The sequence below is a fragment of the Sipha flava genome, unplaced genomic scaffold (assembly GCF_003268045.1).
Source record: "Sipha flava isolate LNK unplaced genomic scaffold, YSA_version1 229_pilon_pilon, whole genome shotgun sequence".
NCBI classification, from domain to species: domain Eukaryota; kingdom Metazoa; phylum Arthropoda; class Insecta; order Hemiptera; family Aphididae; genus Sipha; species Sipha flava.
In genome coordinates this window covers 923,899-935,198 of record NW_020272866.1, presented here as the reverse complement: position 1 = coordinate 935,198, position 11,300 = coordinate 923,899, and the positions used below count along the sequence as shown (strand labels likewise).

The following is an 11,300-nucleotide window of genomic DNA, read 5'->3' as shown; positions in this document are numbered from 1 at the left end:
TTACGAACATACTCGAATTAATCTAGAGTGTTTGTAGTCTTATTCAGTTTTATTCTGCGCTCCAGCAAACTACTGAGAACACATTTTGTTTGGAAAAAAATAATTCAGTACAATTGTTGATGTGTTTTCGCGGTACAGGAAAATTATCAATTGCAATTTTTTTTTTTATAAAACTTAATATACATTCTCTGATACGTAAAATGTTAATAAAAAATAACGAGTGGGTCTAGACCAAAATAGAAACAATAACGGCGAGTGTAAAAATCGCGAATTAATAATAGTGAAAATAAAAACAGTGAATTTTAAAAAAGAGCGAAAATATATAATTACGAAAATATGGTATATAGAAAATATCTAACTTCTTAATTTATAGTAATAATATTTAGTTATACTAATAATTTTAAATAAAATATTTAGGTTCTAACTTTTTGTTGTATGTTTTCTAAAAATATTAATTAATATATTTTAAAATTAATTTAGAATGCAAATCATATCACACACGAAAGTACTGATATAATTAACCATCACATTGAAATCAAAGATATAAATGAGTCAAATAAATATTTTGGAAGTTCTGATGATATTCATGGTTCAGTTGAAACTACTGAAATTAAAACAGATTTAAATGATGATATAAATTCCAGCAATACTTTTGAAAGATCTGATACAAATATTCTAGACATTCTGTCACCTAATTTTGCTGAACCAAAAATGAACTAAAAATATTTTTTCAAATCCATCCTATTCAACCTTATCATGGTGTAAAATTCAATCCTTTGATTGCATATTTTTGTTCTAATGGCAATACAAATCAAAAACGTGAGTGGTTGAGTTATGATGCAAAAACAAATTTGTTTTACTGTTTTTTTTGTTTAGCTTTTGCAAAAAATTGTTACAGTTTTTCTCTTGGATGTAAGATTAGCACTACAACTATCTATGTACGAATTCGGGAACATGAATTAACTATTGATCATGGGAATTGCGTTGAGGCCTATTTGTTGCAGTCAAACGAAAAATATATTCATAAATTCTTTACTTTTGAAAAACAAATAAAAATTCGTAGAAAACGAGCAGTCTTAGAACGTAATAATTGTGATAGTAAAATTAATTGGAAGAAGAGGGTTAAGTTATCGTAGGGCTAAAAACGCTGAAGCTGCTTACACTCTTAACAATAGTTCATTGAATCATAGTAATTTTTTAGAAATGTTAATTTTAATTTCAAAATTTGATCCTCTCCTTAAGCATCATATTGATGATGCAGTCATGAAAAGTGAAAAAGTGCGTAATAAATGTAATATCAGTTCAGGATCCGTAGGACGTCCCAGAAGTTTACTAACAATGTTATCAAAAACAACAGCTGATTATATTATTGAGTCAATAGGTCCATTAATAAGATAAACTATAGTAGATGATATTAATAAAGCTCTATTTTTCACGATTCAAATCAATTAAACTCAAGATGTGAACGTACACGATCAGCAGTGTGTAATTATTCGTTATGTAACCGGTAGTGTAAATGAACGACTGTTGGCCTTTATAAGACGTACTTAAGGGACGGGTCAAGATCTTTGTTTAGTGTGTTTAAACTTTTAGAAAATTCTGGTACTGATATTAAAAAATGTATTGATAGTTCTACTGATGGTGCCTCTAATATGCGTGGAGAATATAAAGGGTCTTCTGCTTGGTTAAAAAAAGAGGTACCTGAGGCCCTACATGTATGGTGCCATGCCCACGTGTTAAACCTAGTTATGACAGACGTAACAAAAATTTGTGTAGAAAGTATTAAATTTTTCGGCTTACTTAATGCCATTGCTGTCTTTGTGCGAGAATCGTATTTAAGAATGAACAAATGAGAAACAACCAACAAATATAAATTTATATCTGTGATCGGTGAAACCCGGTGGTGGGCGAAGACCGTTGTTTTTGGTGCATTTAATAATCCCGCCGAATCTCTTTATGTCGATATTGTTGAAACATTAGATGAAATTTATTGCACTCAAAAATGTTCATCTGATGTTAGATTTAAAGCTAAAATTTATTTAGATTCTTTACTTAAGTATGAAAACAATAATAATGAGCCAAATTTTTTTACAAATATTCACATCAACTACGCCACTTTCGTTGTATTTGCAGACAAAAAAATTAGATATTTTTAATGCATTCAAAATAGTTATGCAAACCTTAAGAACTCAAAAAATGCAATCAAGAGACTTTGAAATTATATTAAATGCAACGAATCAATTTGTTGATTAAGCAAATATATCACTAAAATCTCGTGGTCTTGATTATTATGTTTCTCAGACTTTTTTAAACAACAAAAAAAAAAAAAAAAAAATAATGGATGGAGAATCGTCTCATGCTAATCAAATCACTAATGCTCAAGACAATTTTAGAATAAACACATTCAATTTAATTTATGACCAAGTAACAAATAGTTTGAATGAAAGGTTTACAGCACATGAACAATTATTTAAGTCTATTGGTATTATAGATCCATCTAACTTTGTAGCTATAACAAAATTGAGTCATCTTGAAATAGCAAATAACTTAAGTTACTTGATAAACATGTAAAAAAAATTTGATGAAAATATTACTGTTGGTACATTGACAGATGAACTCAACGATTTTGCTGCTAAATGGCCAAAGATTAAAGATATTGTAAATGAAAACGAAAATGATGAACATAAGTTAATCAAATATAAAAAAGAAGAGGAGGATTTTTCTTTTGGTCTTATTGAAGTAAATGAGACTAAATCTATACAATCTATCTCAAATAATTGTACAGCAAAGTCAGTTTGTAATTACTGTAATACTTGCAGCTTTTTATTATTAAGTAAATATAATTTACATTCTATGGTATCTCTAATTTGTTTCTGGTATACAAGTTTGTTTTAACTTTATCATGTATACAAGTCTGCTGTGAAACATCTTTTTCGAAATTAAAATACATTTTAAACAGATTGCGTAATAGTTTATGTCAGGAAAAATTAAACACATTTTTATTGATGAATATAGAAAAAAATATTTTAGCTAATGTAAAAAACGAAGAAATTATACAATTAATTACCGAAAAGAGTGATTTATTAAAAAAAAAATTTTATTGGTTGAAATTATGAAAATGTATCTTTTTTAGTAAAAATATAATAATAATACTTTTATAAGTAAATAATGTATAAAGTCATAAAGTGTATTAATAACTGTGTTTATTTAAATCAAATTATATTAAAGTTGTACTAAATCATTATTGTTTAATTCTTGATTACTTATTTATCAATCCCATTCATCTTGACGTCCAAAATATAGCACCACTGTATATTAATTTTACTTGTAAAAAACTTGGGGACTTTTTCATTTATGGTTTAAAAAATTTGTGTAAAATTATTTTTCATAAGAAAAAAATGTTTAAACAGTGTTGGTTCTAAATAATTGAACAGCTAAACAAGTAACTTGATTTTTAAATTTTTTTTTTTTTTGGGGGGGGGGTATTCTTCGGCCGGTTGAATGTGGAGCTCGGGTAACTATAATTACCCAATCCAGCCCTGCTCATCAGCAATTTTAAGGTTACTGACTGTTTTCGGAATAGGCACTACACATTAATTACGTGTTCGAACTCTACGTATAGTGTGTTTCAAATGATGAACTGAAGGAATTGCACCGGCTACTCCAGGTACTATTTTCATTTTGCATTGGATTTTACACGGATTGGGAACATGATTATGTGAGTTTTCCTTAGGTTGACTTTTAATTTTTCCGTTAATTGTAATTATTCTACCTTTACATGAATTTTCTACGCAACGCCAATGTATTGTGTTATTTTGTTTTTTATCTTCACGATGCAAGAATCCACTATATAATAATAAATCTTTATTTTTATTACTTTTTACAAATTCCATTGAAAATAATAATAAATATGTTTTTTTTTCAATTCACACTGTATTTTTCTAACGAACGAAAATATTAAATTAAATAATACAAACTATACACTAACGCACTGAACTACAACTGTATTAACTTGTGCAAACTCAAATATAATACGATTGACAATTTTCTCTATATTTCCAATAATATACTCGTATATATATATATATAATATCTAAGTTAAATAGTAATTAAGTTACTACATTGACGGCGACTTGATACGTCCGTGGGCATAAGTCAATTGCATCAGATATCGCAGGTAAAAATAGAAAGAAATTGATATGTTCAATTTGTGATGTCAGTAAGTTACCATGATAAATAATGAATTGAAAATTTTTGAATATATGTAATTTAAATTTAAGTTTCACAATTATGCATGATCACTTATTTTAAAATTCACGGTTTTTATTTTCGCTATTATTAATTCGCGATTTTTACATTCGCCTTTATTGTTTCGCTATTTTGGCCGGATACCTAAACGAACAAAATAAATTTAATTTACTGATCATGTATTAGTGAGAAAATTAAAAAAACAAATCATCGGAGACCATGATAATGTATATCGTATATGTATACATATAAATGTATATATGACGTAAAAAAATAAAAATGTAATGGAATCTCCAAAAAGATTTTACCGATATCAAAATTAAATACTGTATAATATGTTTAAATATATATGTGTGACCGGAAACATGCATATGATGATTTTCATTGCCGTCAAAGCACGTGATATGACTGTAAATCGTATTGGCACCCAACAGGTCCAAGAAAAATATGATATACTCGCTTCTTCCGCTTGCCGAAGAAGCGGAAGAGGCAGAAGATACGTCTTCTGCCTCTTTCCGATAAAAAATGAGCCCATTATTACGTTATTATGCAATTATATGATTATATTATATTGCATACAAGTAGGTGCTTATATACTGAAAATTCTGGAGGTTTGAAATAATATGTCACCGAATCAAATAAAATAACATTTGAAAAATATGACACATGCCGAAAATATACAAAAAACAATATACAATTTAATTTTTGAAATTCAATAAAAAATAAATATTCGTGTAGTGACAACGTATAAGTATGAGTAAGTATTCAAACTCCAATTTATTAGCACAATCAAAATCATATTTTACACAGCAGTGGTTACTTTTATATAATAGGTATTTTGGATTTTTTTATACCCAATTTATTTTTATCGGATTTCATAAATTTATAGCACTTTAAAGTGTCATTATTTCTTCTGTTTAATCTTGAAAGTTCGCATAATATTTTCTTGAATAACTTTTGTTGCAAAAAATGACGTCATTTGAAAAAAAAATTATTGTATTGCTGGATATGAGTCAAAAAATATTTAGAATCTGGCCCATTTCCGGAATCTAATGAATATAGTAGCTCTGGTGACGGTACCAATAACGTTGACTTGCCCGCACGCGCAACTCAGTCCAGGAGCTTCATTTTTAAATATAAATGCCTTGCAATATTGGCACACAACGTTCATTGGTTGAATAGCAACGATTTTCTGTGAACTGTAATCGATTTCTACGTTATAATTTAATGCAACTCGATTGGGGTTTAACGCAACATTTGTATGTTGTTGATTTCAATTTCATCGATTCCGTTCAACTTCATTCCGCGCTTCGCATTGCTCATTATTTTGACTTGCTCTTGTATATCTTTGACTCGCTGCATTGCAAGTTCTGCGACTTAAGTTTGTACGTCTAATTGCTGACATTTTCAAAAACGAAAATTCAACAGTAAATTAAAGAAAACTATTGTATTCTTTTTTGAAACAAAGTATATCAATTGTTATGTTAGTAACGTGTATGTTGTCCATTCAAACTTACATAAACTCCATATTAAATTGAACTTTTAATATTAGACGTGATAAATTTTATACTATTAGTTATATTTTACTTACTACTCGTTTATTCGTTTATATTTGACATTTTTATTCCATTAAATTTGTTTTATTTTAATTTGACATCATTCTAAGACGTCTAAACATTCCATTATGGTAAGATATTTTTAAAATTTAATTTTTAGTATACATAAGTGATTGGACAGAAAATATTCTAATATCTAATATTTATGTTTCTATATTAGTTCCTAGTTCCTAAATTTTTATTATTATTATTATTTATTATTATAGGTAAATTCTCTAACAAATAAGCAGACTAGAAAAATTAATTTTTTTTTTTCACCCGAGTCAAAAAAACTAATGTTAACCAGACTTAAAAATATTGAGATCAATACAAATAGTCAAAATGATAGTAATAAGATTAAATATATATAAATTTGCTGAACTCCTCCCATAAAAAGTTCCTTGCTACGCCACTGGCCTAGATATTACGTATAATGCCAAACGTGGAGTAGGCAATATCATGGCCGTATTCAGGGGGAGGGTTTTCCGGGTTCAAACCCTCCCCAAAATTTGTTCAACATTTTTTTTTTGCCTATTCACTTGATGTTTTTTTTCTGTATTCAATTGAAATTCAATAGAAAAGTGTTTCTTAATCCATCGTCTAAGTCGCACATAAGGTAAATTATTATCCCAGACGTATTATTATTGTGTAAATAAAATAGAATTGTCTACGAGAATGTCTACGCGCAAAAATTGAATTTAAAACAATGCACTGCTTTACGACGGGTAAAACTCTGTATACAATGAGATAAGATCACGACTGACGTTATCGTTGTCGCCTGCCCATAGCTTTGGCTGTTCATATGGACGCACCAGAGTATTTACGTAGTTATTTTTAGTATTCTTCAAATTTTGATAGTGTACATACCTTATTAGAATAATCGTCGATGTTTAATTTCAACTCGAATAGAACTAATTCGGATAACCGATTACCGAATCATTTTTCTTTTGGATTCTCGTCATACAACACACCATGGCGGTGCGCCGTAAACATTGCTGTTAAACGTTTCTATTGATCTGAATTCCGTAAGTATATTTACTACCATTTTTTATTTAATAGTTTTAGAGTTATATTATTTATAAAATATCATAGCTCATTTATTTTATACCAGTTTATATGTTGGACAGTTAATGTAAATATGTACCTGCATAGTCTCTATATTATAGATATCAGTGGTGTTTATTCAGTGTGCAAGTTATGCATTAACGCCCAACTTTAATTATACATATTATCATTTATCAATCCTATTTATTTTAATATTTTATTTTATTTATTTATTTTATTTTGATATGTATAATATTATGTAGCACATCTTGTAATTATTGTAATTTTTCGTGTAAGAAAATTAATGTCACAAAAAAATTACTTTTATAAAATGTCTTCATTTATCTTATTCATCAATATACAATTTAAGTGGCATTTAGGTTAATTTTAGACATTTTAAATAGATATTTCCTAAATAAAATTTTTAGTTATAACAGCTCCAAAATATCTATAAACACGGGCGAATTCTCACTTATGCACAATATGTTTATTTTTAGAATTAATACACAAAAATTAAATACCGAAAATGAAACGAGTTCAAAGACAATTGGACATCACTGCATTTACACAAATAAAAAAAGATAAGACAAACAATCCAAATTCTGAATTTCAACCAGTTGAACCTACTAATATTAATTATTCGAATAAAGATGTTTCTATTGAACAAGCTTACTTAGAAGAACTTCCCTCAGTTAGCAAAAATAGTACTGATATTCACAACCTTACTTCAATGCATAGCAATTATACTCCTTCTGTTTCTACCATGTCCAATAATTTTACTAAAACACCCATAGTTGGAGTAAATGATATTGGTAATTATGTCCATAATTTAGAAATTAACGATTTAAAAAAAGAGGAACTCTTAAAAACTCCGTGGGTTCCTTCTTTAACATATATTTTCCCTGTAAAAACCAAAAGAAATTTACGATTTCAATTATCTTGGATAAAACGATTTCCATGGCTTAGTTATTCACAATTATTTGAAGGAGCATTTTGTAGACTATGTGTTTTGTTTGCTCGAGAAAAAGGAGGTAATGGTAGCCATCAAAAATTAGGTGCACTTGTTTCTAAAGAGTATACTAATTGGAAAAATGCTTTGCAAGACTTTCAATTACATGCTACCACATCTTATCACAAATTGTGTGTCGAGAAATCTGATAGTTTTTTAAAAGTGAATGAAGGAATATCTAAAAATATAACTGAACAACTCAGTATTGAACGTTCTAGACAGATTGAACAAAATAGAAAAATTTTACTTTCTATTATAAAAACCATAATTCTTTGTAGTAGGCAAGAAATTGCTTTTCGTGGATCAAACAATTATGGAAATGTAATGAACATAAATGATTTTAATGACGGAAATTTTAGAGCTCTTTTACGGTTTCGTGTAGCTTCAGGTGACACTATGCTAGGAGAACATTTGAAAAATGGTCCAAGAAATTCTTTATATACTAGTCCTGGTATTCAAAATTACATAATTTCTATTTGTGGTGAAATAATCAAGTCAAAAATTGTCCAAATAGTAAATGCTGCCGAGTGCTTTTCTGTGTTAGCGGACGAAACTAGAGATATTGGAAGAATTGAACAAATGTCTGTATGTTTGCGTTATTATGACCAAAAAGATAAAAAAATTCGAGAAGATTTTTTAGAATTTACACCGGCTGTTGATCGTAGTGGAAAAGGACTAGCAACTTTGATAATGGGGTGTTTACAGAAGAACAGTATACATTGTCAATTTTTAGTTGGACAAGGTTACGATGGAGCCTCTGCCATGAGTGGATATTTACATGGTGCTCAAGAATACATAAAAAAAGATTTTCCCATGGCACTTTATGTACATTCCAGTGCTCACTCGCTCAATCTAGCGTTGGCCAACGCCTGTTCATTGCCCTCAATAAGAAACTGTATTAGCACCATTCAAACTGTTGGAACATTTTTTCGCTCATCGGCTCAAAGAAGTGAATTATTGAGAACAACTATTATCGAAACTCTTTCAGAGACAAGGCATACCACATTAGTTGCATTATGTGAAACTCGTTGGGTTTATAAGCATGAAAGTGTCATGCGGTTCAAAGAACTATATCCCGCTATTATTGTTGCATTGGAAAAATTGGAGTCATCAATAAATAAAGAAACTGCTCAAAAGTCTTGTCATTTATTAATCACAATTAAAGACGCTAAATTTGTTATACCTCTCGTAATAATTGAAAATATTTTTTCGTATACATTGACATTGTGTAAACAGCTACAGACAATTAATGCTGATTTAGTCGAAGCATGCAATCATGTTGATGATGTGTTAGCCGTATTAGACGAAATGAGAGAAAATAACAAACAACATTTTTCAGACCTGTTTTCTGTTGTTGCCATCATGTTGAATAAAAATAAAGAAGACATTGTTTTGCCTCGTATCGCTAATAAACAAACACACCGTAGTAATGTGTTTTCTCATAGCTCTGAAGAGTATTACAATTTTAATATTTTTTTGCCATTTCTCGACTATATCAGATCACAGCTTTGTGATAGATTTCAAAAACACAAATCTTTAATAAGTTCATTACAACAAATCATTCCAAGTAAATGTATAATCGCTACCAATGAAGAAATAAACGATTGTGTAAACTTTTATTCTCAGATATTGATTGAGCCTAATGCTTTCAAAGCTGAATTTGCAATGTGGAAGACAAAGTGGCTAAAAGAAGGATCTCGCCCAAAAACAGCAATTGCAGGACTTGACAATTGTAACCCTCTTTTATTTCCTAACATAAGGAAACTTCTACAAGTCTTAGTTACTATGCCTATGTCAACAGCGACACCAGAAAGAACATTTTCATCTTTAAAAAGATTGAAAACGTATCTCAGAAATTCGACTGGTGAAACACGCCTCAATGGATTGGCTTTAATGTCAGTTCACCGGGACATCAATGTTGATCCAGAAGAGGTACTTACTCAGTTTTCAAAATCATCAAGAAAAATAATGTTACTTTAAAATTAATAATCCTATAAATTGTCAAATTAAAAAATGTAAGTTACATGTTTTAATAATTATTAAATATACTTACTCTAATTATAATTATATAACTATAAAAATATTTACATGTAAAATGTGGTTGTCAATTGAAATACCTTACGAGTAGTAAGTATTAAAGCAGAATGTATATTATATAATATGGTGAATAATATAAGTACATTTTTTAAACCTAAAAACTAATATGGTTTGAATTGGTTAAAATTCTAAAAATCATGTTCTAGTTTCATCTTAAATTGAAAACCCCCCCCCAAAAATAATGGCTGGATACGGCCATGGGCAATATGATGAAAATAAACAAAATTGGACATCGCCTATTACCAACGATTTTACTTATTGTTTATCATAAATGTGCGTGCACGGTTTAACGTAATAAAAATTAAGATTATTTTACGACTATAATAATAATTCTGAGGTATAATATTGAACATACTAAAAATGTTATTACAATATCGTCATTTTTCTCGTGATTTTTCGTGTCTTGTTACAATGTTGCAGCTATAGTTACAATTCATATGAAGTCAAATTTTTAAAACAAACTACAACATTTTTTTAAAAATGTGACCACTTATACTAGTTTTTTATCTGATGAACAGTATAATGAGTTGTTAAAAATTCAATCCACATGAATTGGCCAAGGATTTTTAAAATGTGTTTGTAAGTCCAAGTGTCAAAATAAAAAATTACCTTAAAAATAAAATATGTATTTCAAAATGTCAGTTTTCTACAAAATATTATAATAAGTAACTAGTAGTTTAAGTAAAATATTTATATAATAGTAATAATATAATAATAGATAAAAATTAAATTTTGTCTGTAATATGAGTAATAATATATGACAATTATAAAAATCTGAATGTAATATAACATATAATAAAATGTTTTGTACTTTGCCTAAAAAAAATTGGCATTTTGTAAAATACCTAAATTATCCATATTGCCGGTAACATATATATATAATAATAATAATAATAATAATAATGAAATTATAAAAAAAACTTATAAATGAAAATAGTTTAATACTTTTTTTAATTAATAAATTAAACAAATTATTTATTTATTTATTTATTAAGAATTTACGGGCTGAGCCCTTTATAATTAATATATATATATATATAAGCAGAAAAGATATTACAATTATTATATGATGATAGTAAATAAACAATAGAATTACATTATAAGTATGTGTAAAATTAAGAAACAAGAAAGTTAAAGGTGGGGTCCGTATTGGCTTGCGACATCAAACGTCTTAAAGGTTCATTTTGCATATAATTGTAGGAACTAAAGGGTATATGAAACATAGCATTAGAACGGGTGGAACGCAGTGGAACTTTAAACGCAACTAGGGCAAGTAAAGAAGGAGAATCAATAACACCAGTCAGTAA

The 11,300-nt window shown here is 28.4% G+C and overlaps 1 protein-coding gene across 1 annotated transcript; it reads left to right on the top strand.

Moving 5' to 3' along the window:
- Nucleotides 1-6,349: 6,349 nt before the first annotated feature.
- Nucleotides 6,350-9,912, top strand: LOC112683544 (52 kDa repressor of the inhibitor of the protein kinase-like). Its single transcript, XM_025554611.1, has 2 exons — nt 6,350-6,868; nt 7,385-9,912. The coding sequence occupies exon 2, from the start codon at nt 7,414-7,416 to the stop codon at nt 9,874-9,876; it is 2,463 nt and encodes an 820-aa protein (XP_025410396.1). The 5' UTR covers nt 6,350-6,868; nt 7,385-7,413; the 3' UTR covers nt 9,877-9,912.
- The last annotated feature ends 1,388 nt before the right edge of the window (nt 9,913-11,300 follow it).